General features: G+C 39.3%; 1 protein-coding gene across 3 annotated transcripts in view; it reads right to left on the bottom strand.

Annotated features, from left to right (window-relative positions):
* Positions 1-18,042, bottom strand: part of LSAMP (limbic system associated membrane protein) — a 630,861-nt gene that overhangs the window by 296,635 nt on the left and 316,184 nt on the right. For all 3 annotated transcript variants that reach the window (XM_037045538.1, XM_037045540.1, XM_037045541.1), the window contains exon 2: positions 7,214-7,446. In XM_037045538.1, the coding sequence (XP_036901433.1) occupies positions 7,214-7,446 (233 nt within the window). The remainder of the gene's footprint in view (positions 1-7,213; positions 7,447-18,042) is intronic.

Consider the following 18,042-nt stretch of genomic DNA (forward strand, 5'->3'; position numbering starts at 1 on the left):
CTTTGGAAAAACAATTGGAATTATTTACAGGAACAAATGTCTATTTCATTAAAGTTAATGATGATGTTTTCTTAATCTCTGATCTAACAATCTATAAAGGGGATAGTACAGGAACTAAAATATAGGGCTTTAGAATTGGGTCTCACAATTTATTATCTCAAATGTATGTTAATATTTGAAGTCTTGGCTTCCATTGATGTAACATGTAATACTATTGAATACAAGGGATCCCAAAGGTCATTATGGACTTATATATTCACTGGTGAAAAACTTTCACCTGTGTAACTGATAAGGAAGGTGTGTGGAAGTCATGGAGCTAAAGACTGAGTTTAGAAAGCCATTCAGGATATTTATTTCAGCACAAGATATTTTGCATGTAATGTCAGTCATAAGCTGATAGAAACTTTCTTTGTGAAAAATAATCATTGAAGTACAGAGAAAATATTGGAGATGTTGTAAACTTACTAACATGGTGGGAATGTCTATAAAAGGAAAGAAAGATGCACCAGGGGAAATGGAATGCAGGCAAAATGTGAAGAAGTGCAAACACTTGAAAATTTATGAAGATTTTTTGATGTCTAGAGCAGTTTTTATGTCTCAATAACTTTTTTTCAGCTTTGATACTTATAAATGGACAGTTTAGAAAGAGGAGATTTTTCCCCCATAGGACTTAGCTAGGTAAGCAGTCTTGGAAGCCATAAGTTGTTACTATGAAAGTTAAAATATTTATCAATCTACCTGTTATCTGTCTCATGTCCAGCAAAATTCATTTTAGAAGTATTTACAGGTGTAGCACAGTATGAAATCAAATAAAATTATGCATAATTACTTCTCTAGATGCTTTTAAGGCACCCAAGTCTTTTAAAAGACTGGTTCTCAAAATGTGATCCTTGCACCAGCAGCTGGGGCATTATCTAGGAACTTGTTAGAAATTATCAAACCCCACCCCAAAACGACTGAATAAGAAATTCTTGAGAGGTTTCACCAGTTTAAAAGTTAACATCTATGTTTTGCTGATGTGTACAGTATGTTCTCCTCAAACATCCTTAATAAATGTAGCTAAGAACTTAAAAGTTATGCTAGTCTAAAAAGTCTTTAGAATCCTAAAGAAATAATGTTAAAGACTAGATGCTAAGAAAAAGAACTAGAGAATATAAACTGGAGTGACACAAAATAAAATTTGAAAGAGCCAACCACAAGGCTAATAGGCAAGGGTAACAGCTGTTAGATACTGGGCATCATCCCCCCAGGGCCAAAGTCAGCCTTATGAGAGATACTGTAGCAGCAGCAACAAAATGTCATAGTAGCTGTAGTCATCATTCATTGTCCTCATCATCATGATGTAGTCATCATCCTCATCATCATGATCTATTGGCTGAGAACACACAATCTCTAAACACCAGGCTAGGGACATAAATAGATCACCTGATTTAATTCTTGTAGTAACTTTAGAGGGTTTAAATTTTTAACTTTACCTGTGTTTTAAATATGACAAAATTAAGCCTTAGAGAAATGAAGCCATTTACCCCAAAATTAATTTTAGTAGCAGGAAGGAAAACCAAGATTCAGGAGTTCTGGCCAAGATGGGGGCATGGCTAGATATACTGCCTCCTCACAAAAGAAGGACAGTAACAAATTTAAAAACAATAAACAACCAGAACTGCCAGAAAATCAAACTGTATGGCAGTCTGACAACCAAGAAGTTAAAGAAGAAGCATTCATCCAGATTGGTAGGAGGAGCAGAGATAGGCAGCCAGGGAAGAGAGGATGTGTGGCAAGAAAGCAGCTGGAGGAGCAGGCAGTGCAGTGGCTGGCAGACTGGGTGTTCCCACATTTGCATGTGGGTAAACCTAGAGGAAGAACTGGGGAGAGACACAGACTGCACAATGCAGGGTTCCAGCACAGGAAAACAAAGCCTCTAAACTTTTGGCTGAAAAACCTGTGGGTTGAGGCAATGGGAGAAACTCCCACCCTCACAGGAGAGTTAACTGGAGAGACCCATGGGGTCCTAGAACATACACAAACCTACCTACCTGGGAATCAGCAACAGAAGGCCCCAATTTGCCTGTGGGTAGCCAGGGAAGTGACTGTTAGCCAGTTGATTGCTGAGCAAGTGGCACTGTTCTCTCTCCGATTTCTTCCCCACATACAGCACCACAAGGCAGCCACATGGATTGCCCCAACCTGGTGAATACCTAAGGCTTCACCCCTTACAACATAACGGGAGCTCTGAGATGAAGAAATATGCCCCAAATGAAAAAAATAGACCAAAATCCCAGTGACAAAGAGATAGACAACCTATTAGATGCAAAGTTCAAAATACTGGTAATTAGGATGCTTATAGAAATGGTTGAGTATCATCGCAAAATAGAGGAAAAAGTGAAGGCTATGCAAAGTGAAATAAAGAAAAATGTACAGGAACCAACAGTGAAGGCAGGGAAACTGGGACTCAAATCAATGATTTGGAACAGAAGGAAGAAATAAACAGTCAACAAGAACAGAATGAAGAAACAAGAATTCAAAAATATGAGGAGAAGCTTAGGAACCTCCAGGACCATTTTAAACATTTCAACATCTGAATCATACAGGTGCCAGAAGGAGAAGAGGAAGAGCAAGAAATTAAAAATTTATTTGAAAAAATAATGAAGAAAAACTTCCCCAATCTGGCAAAGGAAATAGACTTCCAGGAAGTCCAGAAAGCTCAGATAGTTCCAAAGAAGTTGGACCCAAGGAAGCGCACAACAAGGCACATTACAACTGCATTACCCAAGATGAAAGAGGAGAGAAACTTAAAAGCAGCAGGAGAAAAGAAGACAGTTACCTACAAAGGAGTTTCTATAAGACTGTCAGCTGATTTCCCAAAAGAAACCTTGCAGGAAAGAAGGGGATGGAAAGGAGTATTCAAAGTCATGAAAGGCAAGGACCTACATCCAAGAGTACTCTATCCAGCAAAGCTATCATTTAGAATGGAAGGGCAAATAAAACACATCACAGATAAGGTCAAATTAAAGGAGTTTATCATCACCAAGCCCTTATTATATGAAATGTTAAAGGGATTTATCTAAGAAAAGGATGATCAAACCTATGAATAGTAAAATGACAATGAACTCACAACTATCAACAACTGAACCTAAAAAACAGAACCAAAAATTAAAACAAACTAAGAAAACAACTAGAACAGGAACAAAATCACAGAAATGGAGGTCATATAGAGGGTTACCAGTAGGCAGAAGGAAGGAGGAGAATGGTGGGAAAGGTACAGGAAATGAGAAGCATAAATGGTAATCACAAAATGGACAAAGGGAGGGTAAGAATAGTATAGGAAATGGAGGCGTCAAAGAACTTGTATTTACAATCCATGGGCATGAATTAAAAGGTGGGGTGCTGTGGGAAAGAGAGTGCAGGGTGACGGGGAATAAAGTGGAGAAAAAATAGGACAACTGTAATAGCATAATCAATTAAATACACTTAAAAATAAAAATAAAAAAATTAAAAAAGAAGTAAAAAGGAGATTCAAACAGGCAGTGTGAATTCAAAGCCCACCTTTGAACTGCTATTCTTTTGTGATATTTCATAGCCTCTTTGAGCAAAGGTTGGTCTCAAAAGGTGAGCAAGGAAAAAAATATAGTATTTATTTAACAACTATTTAAATTGGATTTGCAGAAACCATGGAGGGTGAGCAAGACATAACTTGAAAAAGCCTAAAGACACTCATATTCCGAAAGAAAGTGCTGTGGGATTGGAAGAAAGGAGGATGCCAGCCCTATCTAGAAGCAGAATTTTTGAAATGGGAAAAAATGTAGAGTAGAGGCATAAAGTAGGAAGTAGTGTGAATGAACAGCATATAGGGATGGAACCTATGTCGTAATCACAGAAGTGAATGAACTAAAAAAAACTGATTCAGCAATCTGCTGCAAATGATCAAATGCCAACATCCATATAATGGTCCAAAAAAAAAACAAACCCCTTTTATGAATCAGGCTCAAGGAAGAGACAATTCTTTCTTCATCTCCTTTATAAATATAGGTTTTGTTGCTCATTTTCTCTTTCAAAAATAGGGTTAAGATAAAATTTCAATAACATCTTGAATCAAACAGATATAGGATTGAAACCCTTTCTCAGTGAACAGGGGAGAGGGCCTTGAGTAAGCTCCAAATTGTCTCTGAACTTTAAGATTTTGCCTATTTTTAATAACGTTATTAAAATCTACTTAAATAATATTATTAGAATTAAATGAGACCAGCAATAAATGGTGCCTGGCACTTTGTAGGTTTACCTCCACCAATTAATATTAAGTTAAACATAAGTTAATTTCACTTGTGTTGATACGGCATCGGAGGTGTGCACAGTGCAATCTGACCTGGTTCTAGATTTAACCTTCTTGAGATGATCATGTTAGTATCTAAAAAGTGTACAGATGAGTAAGAAAAAAGGGAAAGAGTATTGAACATTCGGCACTAAGAGCTTAGACTTAAATATAAATGTGGTAGTTCTTAAGGTAATAATAAAAATTACCCACTCTAGTAGGAAGTAGTTCAGATTTGATTCCAATTTGGTTTGGCTCCAAACTACTTCCAGAACTTTCTGTGTGATCTTGAACAAGTAAACTCAATTTAATGAGCTTTTGTTTCCTCATCTAGAAGCTATGAAATATAATACTTAGATTGTCCAATTCTACTCAGTATGGGACAATACATGATTTCTAGTGAGGTCTCTGGAGACTTTCCAATAGCATTGAAGGCTGTGAAAGTACAAATATTGTGTAGCAAGCTCATTATATAATGTGGAGCTGGTCATTAGATAAAATCTGATTTAAATAATCTTAAGTGAACTAGTTATCTCTCTTCCTTCTGCTATCAAATGAGGTAGAACTTCTTTGATTTTGAGGTGTGTGTGTGTGTGTGTGTGCGAGAGAGAGAATGTGGGCATTTGTTTTGCAGGAAATGCTAAATTAACCGATTCACATATTTATAATTCTCTAGTTATGCTTAAACATTTTAAATAGGCTGCTGGAGACCCAAGCCCTGGTGTCTCTTGCAATTGGCTCTCAAGTACTGTCTACTAAAGTGAAAGAAAAACATTCTATGCTTTGAATGTGATAGGAACTTTGCAAGTCAGTAGACATGCCTTTTAAAAGCAATAAAATGAAGCTGTCAGCCATTGCAAATGGACCAAGATGGAGGTCACATGACTAAACCACCCTGCAGCAGGCAGCCTCTGATGTATTTTACTACAGTTTCAACCTATTAATCAGAGGAGCTGGAAGAGCAATAATTTAAATGCTGCAATAATCAATTCCATACACATTAATAGAAGCTACAGTCAAACTTTGTCACACCACTGACTGCACTGGAATCTTGACAGGAGCCCTAAGGCCATGCCTAATTTGCATTAAATTTACATAAAATCATAAATCAAGAACACATGAACACAACCCTAATATTTGTTAGTGCTTAGATCTTGTTAGGTGGATTGAAACTGCTGGTGGTTTGAATTCGCTTACAATAAAATTGTGCAGCTGATCAGTTTTGTTCTCATTCTGCAATTATGGGGAAAGGGACCCAAGAGAGCTATAGTTTGGGGGCATGTGTGTGTGCCATTTAGCATTTCCACCTTGTAAAATCATGACTCAGATGTGCCCGTGGAAACCAGAGTCTAGAAACACATTGTCCCCAATGACTTTGCAGATCCTTGTCACTGGATTTGCTCACAAATAACTTGCCATTAGATGGAGCCACAAGCTACATAGAAAGCTGGTCAGTCAGCTGAGAGGACATCAAGGCCTCTGGTAATTTTTATTTTTCCAAACAACATTTACTATCATAAAAACAGATAATTAGTGATATTCTCTAGGCTGAGTGTAACAAGAGTCCAGACCTTAGGGTGTTCTAGCATATAGAATAATAGGCCTGGCTGGGGGAAGGGGCACATGGAACAGGGCTACGGAGAGTTATTTTTCAGGCCAGCTTCATATGTGACATGCAAAAACGGTTATTTTGTATAACAGTAACAGCAGACTAGTCTTCCAGCCAAAATGGAGCCAGAAGGTGTGCATAGCTTTGATCCATGTTATAACTGGGAAGCAGCTCCCCTTGGCTACAGTGCCTGTGTGAGAGAGCCTGGAGATGGTTTGCCCCATGCCCTGGGGCCACGCCTGCCCAGACTTATTATGGCAGCCCAGAAAGGCTGAAGACGGCAGGAGTGCTAGCAGGTATAGCCCATTATGAGAGAAGCCAGAAATGGGGTTATGGAGGAGGTTCCAGGCTGGGATTTAAAACTAAATTGGTCTGCCACCAGGGAAGGGGAGGACAATATGAGACCATGCAGAAAGGAAAGGGGTGAAAGGATGCTCAATGGTGAGCCGTGAGAAGGTGACACATGGTTTTGGATTAAGAAGTGGAGATTGCTGGGGCAACACAGGTGATGGTGCTGGGGACTGTGGGAGGCCTGCCCAACTGAACATGGATTATTGGGAGGAGCTGGGAGTTTAGCTGAGCCACAGACTTCTATTTCTTTTCCTGAGATATGGCACCACTGACTGGCCTGACTGGGCAAAGCAGGGAGGCAGAACTGTGTGTGCGTTAGTGGGTGTTTTAAAGGAACTTTGGGATTTTTAATGGATACATTCTGCCATTCCTCTAAACCTGTATAACTTTTAAATAAATAGTTCCTTTTCTTTTCACCAAATTCTAGCATTGAGAGCGCTAATTCCTAACACCTGGCAGTGGGCAATGAACTCACAGTGACAGAAAGACCCCGGGGGAAGGGGCTTGTTTGGAAAACAGTACATGGGTGCTCCCAGGGGTCCATTCTGCATCAGAACAGGTTAAAAATCAAACCGTCAGCAAAGTATTCAATATCGGCAGTGTGATAAAGTGGACTTGACATGGTTTTAAGCTTTTTGTGTGTTCTTGTGCTCCTGTTTCAACTTATTCCAACAGCTATGGTTTCACACTCAGGGCTAGGAGAAGACATTCTCACCACGGGTACTGACTCACAGTGGCAAAATTCAAGTCTTTATATTCCCCTTGGTCCTCTCAAAACAAATTTAGGTCTGTTCTTGTGGAGAGAAAACAGATACTTAAGTGCCATGATGTATTTCATAGTCTTTCTTTTTATTCCCAGAAAGGATTACGCAAGCATTTTATACATCAAGATTACTCAATTCCTCCTACCTCTCCTTCCCCACCCACCTATCCCATCTTTTTCTTACCTTGCACGATCAAGTACACTTGGGAGGTCTTGGGCTCATGCTGTGTCTGGACAGAGCAAGTATATGAACCCTCATCATAGACATCCACCTTCTGGATTCGAAGGCTGTATTCCAGAGAATGGCGTTTCTCCAGCTCAACCCTGGGGTCCAGAGACCACTTGTCATCCCCAGCAAAAATGATTCCAGAACGGTTCAACCAGGCCACCTTTGAGTTCTTATCTTCTACAACGCACCTGTCAGAGAAGAATGAGAACACTGGAATGTTAGCCATACCTGCATCTGCATTCATTCTCCATATGGTTATTAGACTCAACAAGACCAGCCAAAAATAATTTTATGTAGGATGAGCCAGGACAGGCTATTTTTTTAAGGTCTTATGTATTACCACTATTTCTCCTTTAGGACCTAATTACCATTAAATGGATAGATGTCACTATATTAAACTCAATTCAGCAATAAACAATGTGAGTATGAGTAATGCAGGCAAATAAAGTTAAATGGGTATTGATTTCCCACTAGGTTATCTTCTTGTCTAGGAAAAGGTCATTCACACAGAACCCCATCTGTTTAAGTAACTTTGAGAATTAGATGATTGATAATGTGGCACATTTACTCAATTTTGAATTATACTCATTCTTTCATAAATATTTCCTAGAGTCTTGTGTGATGGAGTAGTCAAGTACTGCCCCACCACTGTAGAAATCAGACTAGATTTCAGAGTTTGCATTTGATCTGTGTGAGTTGGAATGCCCATTCCTAGGAGGAGATGTGTGTGAGCAGATCCAAGTGAGTGGATAGGTATTGTGTCAAGGTAATACAAGCTAACGTCATCTTGCCTAAATGTGGTTCCAGCTGCTGAGGGCAGCAGGTTGTCTGCTGGCAAGACAGCTTGCCACCAGCATTTTGGATCACATTAGAATGAATTCAATCTTTTATGGGAGATGGAGACACCCCTTGTGTAGTTTATACTCCAAGGAAGATGAAGAAAACTACTTATTTTAGAGACCTAAAAGAGTCTCTCCCTGAAACTTAAAAGAAAGGGGCAAAGAGCACAGAATAGCAAAAGGGTCAGTGCTTCATGGTGAATTGTTTTCTTCAATTCTATTAAGAATCTGGGAATTTAAAAATCAAACAAAAAATTCTCTCTATCACTTTGGCAAGATTTATGTCTGCCCCACAGGAACATTGTCCCAGACCCTGTGCACAGCTGCAGAGCCAGCTGCTCAACACTCTGGGGCACAAGAGATGGACAGAAGGAGCCTGGAATATGACAGCAAAACAATTAAAACACCATGTTTCCCTGTATTTTCTGAGCCAGCTCAAACCTAGGTTTCCTCTCAGGTCAAAACAGCCAGGCATAGAGATTCCACACCCGTGCACAGACAGGAAATCAATGTCCTATCCACAGGCTCTTCACCATAGGGATACGGAGGCCAATTTGTATCTTTCATAAGAGAGAGGGAAGCTGAGTCATTTAAAAATCCCTATGGTACAAAAGATCTACTTACCCCATTAATTTTTGTTGAATTATGCATTTTATTTAGCATGATTATTTTACTTAATTAGTTGGGTACCTTGGTATGCAGGTCTTTCTTTTCTTCTCAGCTTATTTATTTTCCTAAACCCAGGCAAATTAAGGTACCATTTAATATCTCCATGGCTCAATATGTGTTTCTCTGCCAGGCAGATGTGAGTGGGATTCACTACCTGCATTTGATAATTTAAAACTTCTCCATGAGGGAATGCAAAGCTAACTTCATGGACACTTGCTGTTTCTTTCCAGACTCGATATTACTTGTCCTGCTCTGTTCCTTTATGGTATCACTTCTCTGCCCTTGGTGATGTTTGTGGCACTTCTCTAATTACAACCATGGATGAATGAATGAATAGGCTGCTTTCTGCCTTCTCAATCATAAATGAAGTTGTTCATGTAGATTTACTGTGTTTTTCCTTTCTACTGAAAAGAATGGAAATGGACCTCTATAAATGCACTTTAAATCTTCTATCACACTTCTCCTTGCCCTTGTGTCATCTCCACAGCTCAACACAGCAGCAGGCGGATATCACAGACATGTGCTTTGAATGCTGTTTAGCCTGGCATATGGTCCTAATATGTTGTTGGGAAAATGCCATGTAGTAGGTTATACACAAAAATGGTCCATCAATCAAATGAAGACCAAAATGTTGCCTAATTCATAAAGGCATTTGATTTGGTCATTAAGACCAAAACTAATGTGGTGTAAAACAGTAAATGCCTGGTAAATACCGGTCATGTAAACTAACAGAGTTATAGTGTGGACACAAGACATATGGTTAGCTATAGGTTTACAATTGTGAGTAACACAATTGTAGGTTTACAATTGTGAGTAACAGTTGTAAGTATGCAAAAAAGTTTATTATTGTATTATTTACTGATTACTGTATTATGTTTCATACGAACAACTGTAAACCTACTGTTGCCCATACTGTATATTTCACCCCAACCCAACCCCAGTCCCAAGCTCTACAGCATCTACAAGTGTATTGGGCAAATTTTCTTATCAGCACAAGGGAAGTTTCTAAGTTGGGTCTGAGGGTCCTTTTGCTATTTTAGCTATTTTTTTCCATGAAAAGTTAACATTACCACACAGACCATTATACCAAATTATTCTCTAGGTTTTGAGGTTAAATTCATACTCTGAGTTCTAGGAAGACCCCTGTGACTCAAATGTACTATCTAGTCTGAAAGCATTTGTATTCTACTTTACCACCCTTTCTGTCTCCTGGGGTATTGCCGCTTTGAGACTATATGACAGGATAGGCATCTCCTCTCACAATGACTCAAATGAAAATAATAGGCAGAGATAGGGAAAGAACTAAATCTAAGTAGAGATTAATAAGGCATTGTTTTGAACTTATTTTCTTATTTCTTCTGACTTGTTATTAAGTAAATAATAGGTAATGACATTGTCTATCAAGGCTACCTTTAGAAAAGGGCTCTGCAGTTTGGTTTGCCTTTATTGTAAAGGTCAAGGCCTCTTATGGTAAAGACCTTAAAATTAAGACCTTAATAAGATTCTCTGCCATGAATCCTATTCTTTATTCAGATTGCAACCTCATTCTTCATTGTTCTTGTTTCCCTTTTACCTAAAGTACATTGTGCAACCTTTTCCTTTGGCAAACTCCCACACAAAATCTGTCTCAGATGCGCCCAACCTTGTGAAGTATTGTCCAGTTTCTCTGCTTGTGCTAGCATTATAATTCTTTGTTTTTCTCCTTCTCATCACTATTGAAGAGTAAAGTACAGCCATATCTTCTCAACACTTACACCTTTATTGTCTCACAAAGAGCCTGACACATAAAAACCCTCAATAATTGTTTAATAGATAAATGAACACACCAAGATCTTTCTCCTCTGATTTCACATTCTTAGAGATGTCTCTCTTCTAATAGAATACTGAAGGTGGAAGAATTTTACTATTCCTAGTGGTTTTGTACTGAGGACTAACCACCTTCAGCAGCACAACCTAATCTCTATGAGTCTGTAGAGGGCCTATGACTAAGTCATAACCAATTTTTTCACTATTCATCTCTGTTGAAATAAGTTAATTTGATTTCATTGGATTTTTTTCTTTCCCCAATATACTTCACTCTGAAATTAGCAATTATTTTTTTCCTTCAAGATACTAATTTCCTCATTCTCACCATGACTCGTGTGGCTCAGTGGGTTGGGCATAGATAGACTTGCAAACTGAAAGGTCTCCGATTTGATTCCCAGTCAGGGCACACGCCTGGATTGTGGGCCAGGTCCCTGGTTGGAGGAATGTGAGAGACAACCGATCGTTGTATCTTTCCCTCTCTTTCTCCCTCCCTACCCCTAAAAATAAATAAATAAATAACCAATAAAAAGATACCAATTTCCTCATTTTGAATGACAGCATCCAAATCAAAAATCAGGGCCAAGCAAAACTTCCCCAAAATACTGAATGAGAGAAAAATAAGTACACACAAAATATTTTTAATGATTCACAGCTAAGCTCATCTTAGTCAGATGGATAATAACACAGTACTGCTTTTTATGTCTTGCTCTTTCTTTTCCTCTAAGGATAGGCTTCCTAAAGTTCTTATTTTTACATTCAGTCTGTTCTCTAAAAGAACTTTGCTAAAGGAAGTAACTACTATAGTTCATTAACATATTGTTAACAAAAGAGATGACAGGCCTAAAATGGAGTCACTTGTGGTATACCATGTCACCAAAGCCAGATTTAATACCTAACTTAATTGTAGTTACAGTCCTTCCCAGGAATGTAATTTTAAACCAGTCAACAGGAAATCTCTTACTGTGTAGTAGTGAGGTCATCTACTACTGATAGGCCCTTTCCAACCCTCCCAAAGAAGTGAGGTCATTTACTTTTTCTTGGTCCCTGCTCTTCTCGGCCTATAAAAATTTACATTTTGTAATGTTTCTTGACTTCTTACTAAATGCAATGATTGCCCAATTCTTGAATAAAAACCAATTTGATCTTTCAATTTACCCAGTTGAATTTGGTTTTCTTAATGGTATATTCTTATATTCACTTACAGATTTCTCCTAATCACTAGTTAGCAGCAACAAAAAGGTAGGAGGAAAAGAAAGCGAGATCAAAAGATGTATATTCAAATGCAAAACAACTTGTCCTGTTAGCCCCCAGAGACAAATAAGTGGAGAACCTTCTCCATTGTGTAGTCAAGTGTGTGTTTCTGGGAGGCCTCTGTTAGATGTAAATCTGCCTCAGGCAATGTTTAAACAAATTAACAGCCCAACAACAAAAGCAAACCAAGCCTGTATATTTTGTTCTTTCATGTAACTCACTCAGTCTTTGTCCACCATGTTGGACAGCTAATATTATTTTACAAGAAAGGTTAGAAGAGCTTAACAATCTTATATCAGCTATTAACCCCTTCTATGATATTGTTTTTGCTAAAATCCTTCATTTTTAAACATCACAAAATGTCAGATACTGGGTTGCACAGAAAATACAGGGTTGTAGAAAACAGAATTTGTTCCCGGGTGTTTCTTTGCAGACCATCCACAAGTGAACTACTACTGATACAGGCTGCAGCCAAGGGGGGGCCCAGAAAAGATTTGGAATGGTGTCCAGAACTCAGAGTGTACAGGAATATTGGAGGAAATATTAAGATGTCCTCACCACCCCCTGCCAGGTGTCAGTTGGGGGAAGGGACGAATGGAGCAGGGCCATTGAGAGCTGTTTTGCATAGCAACAGTTTTGCAGTTAACCTCTAGAATGGTATTTAACATATCTATAACCTTTAACTGGTTTCATAGATATGTTAAATAGCTGTGGCCAAGTTTTGGGCCAGGGAGAAGTGAGTGGCTGCTACCCAGGCTGGAACTGGGGCTGCTTCTCAGAGAGAGGGCCTGCTTGAGAGCCATGTGGCTTTAGCAGAGTGAGGACCCCCTCTTGGCCAGGTGAGGGAGAGAGCCACGCTATTTTGGAAAGATGTAGACCCCTGTAGCCATTAGGAGGGAGAGCCACACGGTTTCAGCAGAGTGCAGACCTCCTCTTGGCCAGGTGAAAGGGAAGACCACACAGCTTTGCCAGAATGGAGATCCCTGCAGCCAGGTAAAGAAGAAAGACACGCTTTTGGTGGAGTGCGGCTTTGGTAGAAGAAGCCCACGCGGCTTTGGGGTGCTCCCTTTGGCCGAGTGGCCTGGAAAGCAGGAGAGACTTTGACTGGAACTTGTTACAAAGAACTCTTGCTAGTAAAAGGTGCCGCATGACTTTGGATTAGTTGGAGATCCTGCTTAGACAGACGACACAGCCCACAGTGCCAGCGACCTGAAAAATGGACTTGTGCTCTTTTCCTGATTTAGGGTACCCGGAGTTGGGACAGTGGGAGAAGGAAGCGCTGTGTGTGTGTGTGTGTGTGTGTGTGTGTGTGTGTGTAGGTGTATACCCTTAAAGACTTTAATATTTTAATGAAGGCATTAGGCCTGAATAGCATTAAATAAAGATTTTGTTTCTTTTCACAAATCTCTGGCACTGAGAGATGTCTTTCCAATTGGTGGCGGACAGAAGAGCCCGATAGATATTAGTATACCATCCTTGGGAGGGGCCCCTGTTTTCTGAAGCAGTTTTTGGCATCCGTGGGTGGGCCAAGTATTGCCTGCCCCTCCCCCGGACCCTTGTTCGGTAACACTACTGCAACTTTCTCTAAAACAGGAAAATGCAGTTTAACTCTGTCACTCTACAACACTACGCCTGCTCACCCCACCTCTCCAGAAGGAGGTATGTGGTATGAGATCAGACCAAAATCTCCCTAAAAGACCTTATAGTTATCCCATTCCTTCTCAATGTCAGATGAAAAGCTAATAACAACATATCACAGGACAGAATCATTCTCCACTTAACAAACACACTTTTACTCGCCATCCTTGGGAAACACAGCCATAGTGGAGGCATAGTATTTGAAGAGCTGTTTGTTGCCTGGGGTCCCAGGTGCTTTCATAGCAGGCTGCAGTGTTAGACATAGGGTGGAAAATGTGCTGGAGTATCAGCAGGCACAAACCCTGAAGAGTCGACTATTCTCTAAAAGCCTTTTGAAGGTTTGATTGGGTTGTGCAATAGTTAGCACATTGAAGACATTGAGGCTTCTGGCTAGGGAAGAAGCAGTTTTCAATTTGCCTAGGAAAAACTGTTTGCCACAGCTGGTGATACACAGGATAGGATAAAGGCAGACAAATTGCCAGCCAACGCTTTGAGACTGTTCCAACCACAGTAGAAGCAGAATGTAACAGAAGGAACTGCCACAGAGACCTCCCAGCTTCCCGTGCTGTCTACTACTCCCAGCCATGTCCGTCTGGATAGAAACAGTTCTGGGTAGACAGATTATTATTAAATAATAATAATCATTTATTATTATCACTTAATAAATGATTTCAAAATATGCCTTCTTTGGGGCTTGGACCTAGTATACTCCATGTACAAGTAGATTTCACAAAGTCATATAGTTAATGACTTTAGTAGTCTGTTATTTTTATTTTCCTTCCTTCCCTCTCTTTTAACACTTATTTTTAGCCATAGGTCATGAAAAATTTGTTTAGTATATTATTCGCAAAGATTTGCAGGACTATTTCTTTTCTGTTTCATTAATTCTGTTAATTTACCAATTAATTGGGTAATGACATTCACTTCCTTTTCACTCCTCTCCTGATAAGAGCCTTCAGTGAGCTCGAGGTGGCTATAAAGGATGTTGGTGCAAAATCAAGAGGACTCAGGCAGCATGCTGGCAGCATTTGAAAATCGCTCTGCTTCTGCTCACTGGCACTAAACTTTCAGAGGCAAAGTTAGGGAACTGAAGAGAAGGGGTTAGATAACACAAGACAGCTTCTCCCTCCCGTATGTGAAAGATAATTACTCAGTGGGATTTACCTGGACAGAAACCACCTTCCGTGATGACGCCTGCTTTCTTGCAGGAGTTAGAAAGGTGCATTCCAACCTGGAATGCGGAATGACAGAGAAATTGGAGCTCCGCAGATGCTTTTTAACAAGGGAGTTCAAGGTCAGGACAGGGATACCCCTTAGAAATGTGGCCCTGGGACCACAACGGATCAAAAACCAATTATTCTTTTAGTGATAGAAAGTATACAAATATGTGTACCTCAACAAGAGAACTCAAATGTGTGATGAAGGGCCGGATGGAAGAGAAGAACAGAATTCAACCTGACTATGCTTTCTAAAACCGCGAGTACATTTTTTCTTTAGACCCCAAAGGAGGGGATTGGGAGGGATAGTACGCTTCCAGATGACTATGATAGTCAAAGTAATAAAAGATCTAGAAATCAGAATGGCTCACATTCTGAAAAACAGTCATTAATTTAACAATTAAATGTTACAATCCCTACTCAACCCTTTAGTATTTTAATAGATGGATCCTTTAATCCACAGAACTCATGTTCTCGCATGCTTTTTAGAAACATTGTAAACAGCCTAGGAAGTTTGCAATCAGGAAGACTAGATCTGGTGGGATCTGCAAGGCAGGTGCGAGAAGTCCCAAGGATTGTCAGTAATTAGAGAAGGAAGGCAGGAAAGAATGGGGTTTGAAAAGAGGACCATCCAGGAATTTGACTTTGCTTTCTATCCAGGGAATCTTCTTTCAAACACCTGGGCCAACACACCCCACAATACCTTCGTCAATATCTGTATTTCTCTTTTAGTCCACACAGACCATTTTAAAAACAAACATTTACAATCTGATTTACCCGTACCTGACTTAAGTATTATTTTAATCTTTTAATTATGCATAAAGAACTGCCATGACTTTAGCTTTTGACCATTTAAATGTGAGCTTATGTTATATTCATATTCCTAATAATTCTGAAATATTTTCCTAAGTACTAGGAAGTTTAAGGTTGTGAAATTCCAGTGTTCGGATGCTTTTTAAAAAATGTATTCAGGCAGAGGAAGAAAACCAGCAATATGTCTGTATCAAATAAACATGAGCGCGAGTGTGTGACTAAAAGGAAGAAAGAACCCCAACTCAGTGTCAGAGGATGTGAGAAACAGAGTGAGAAAGAGCAGAGAGAAAGAGAGAAATGCACAGAGCAACTATACAGACTCAGATAAAGGAGCTCATATAAAAAGCCAACGGAAATTCCAGAATAGATATTCAGAATGACTGGTTTTTAAGGAGGAGATATAGGAAAGAGAAGTAAGAGTACTGGTGTTCAAGCATGTTAAATCGTGCTCTCTCTTCATCTCGGGTCTTGCCACCTCCCGTGCCCCTCTGAAACAGCAAGCTTGAAGGATCAGTAAATGGTGTAGGGTACAGAAGTCTAGAAATTCAGAAGTATTCCCACTGTGTGTTCTATGGTTCTCAAATAACACATTATGCACCAAAATTTCAGAAAATATAGAAATAAATTTAATCAGAATATTAACAACACTTAGTTCTGGTGATTTATATTTAAAGTGATACAGTCACACTTATGTTTAATTAGAGTCATGTTGAAATTACAACTTGTAAATTTATACACTTACACAAACATATGTAATGTTGTACTCTACTTTTAAAAATAATTGTATTAGATAAATAGTGCAAGTTAATCATTGCATAATATACTTTCCTTCTTACCTAGTTACCAAGGGGCTCTTGAAAGTGTGCCCATAAAATAGGGATTCTGGGACAACCCACTCTAATGCCTGTGTAGTACACCATGCATGAGGTTAGCAGGATGTTAACTCACTCTGCTCAGTAAAGTTAAACTTATGTGGCAGAGTCATTTCCCTAGGCCAGCTACTACCCTCCCTCACTACCACTCTTAGGATTTATAACTGATTCCTAGGGCATCTCTAATGAACACTGCACTGTGTCCCCAATGTATGTGCATTGATGTGTGGTATGGAATTCCAAAGTTACTACAGTGTAATGAGGAAAAGTAGTCTCAGGAAGTTACAATCTCAACTCCACAACACATCAGCTATAATAATTTAGGCAAATTATTTCACATCTCTAAGTCTCAGTATCTCCATTGGTTTGCTTGTTGTGACTTAATAAATCATTAAATATAAAGCCCTGAGAATAATACCTGGCATATGAAAAAGGATAAAAATTGTTATAAATTATCATTGATACTGCCCTTGTTTTATTATTATTGCTATTATATGTACTAGTCACAAAATGGAATGAGGAAGGATGGGATATGAGACATTTTTTTTCTGAATCTAATAGGTCAATGATTGCTAGATACAAGTAGCAGTGAGGAGGTCTCAGGAAGGTTCACTCTGGGGAAAACACTGATTGAGATGTAATTTACTGAGATGACCTTCTAAATGGGAAAAGACACACTAGAAGACTACATTGAGAACGTGGAACTTTATCTAAGCCCTACATTCCCAGAAAGCAAGTATGATCAACACCAATCCCCTACCCCACCTTTGCACCCCACCCCTGCACCTCGTCGCCACTTTTGTATTCTGGGAAGTGGAAAAGTGCAAAGGCCCCCCAGTGCTCTCACAGAACATGAGGTGAGACTCATCTCTATTCTTCTGCATGACCTCCAGGAGGCTCTGATGACTCTCTGGCCCTATGAAACCCCAGCTCTCTTGTTTCCTCTTTTCGCAGTGATGTGAATAACATCATTTCTGTAGCAGTCTGGTGCCTTTTGTCGTTCACAAGTATCATAAAGTTCCCTGTGCTGGGTTTTCCTTTGGAAACTTGGTCTGGGAGCAGTGCCCAGGGCAATCCTGGACAGTGAGTGAGATGGTAGGGAGAAGTTTAAAAAAGAAGGCTTTATCCTTATTTGGGTGTGAGCCTGCTCATTATATACTACCCCTTATTTCACAAAAGAGGTGCATTCCAGAAATGCATTTTTTTTCTAGTGTCTTAGTGTGACAGCTATTAGAAAACCAGAAATCCCTGAATATGATAAAATCCTGGGATGTAATAAAAATCAAATACTTAAGAAAGTGGTTGTAGCACTTTTTATACTCACATATTTAAAAGAAATAGTAATTCTGCTTTTATGAAATACTAAAGGCAGTACTCTCAGCACTTATAATTTTATCATACCCACCATATTGGTCACAATGAAAATACTGAAAGAAACAGCCTTAGGTAGATTTTAGATTTCAGTGGTCTGCCTACACTTCAGATCACTCCTCTGTGTGGGTCATAAAGACAGGGATTTGGCATTCTTTGTCTTTTCAGTTTAATTATTGTGTCAGCAGGGTGTAGAATCCCTAGATTTTATTATGCTTATCTTTATTTTATGTTGCTGGGTCAATAGCTGAGTATTGCTAGAATATCTTGCAAATGTAGATGCTTTTAAATAGTATTTTATAAAGAGG

The sequence above is a fragment of the Sturnira hondurensis genome, unplaced genomic scaffold (assembly GCF_014824575.4).
Source record: "Sturnira hondurensis isolate 20B ecotype Veracruz unplaced genomic scaffold, ASM1482457v3 Scaffold0004338, whole genome shotgun sequence".
NCBI lineage: Eukaryota > Metazoa > Chordata > Mammalia > Chiroptera > Phyllostomidae > Sturnira > Sturnira hondurensis.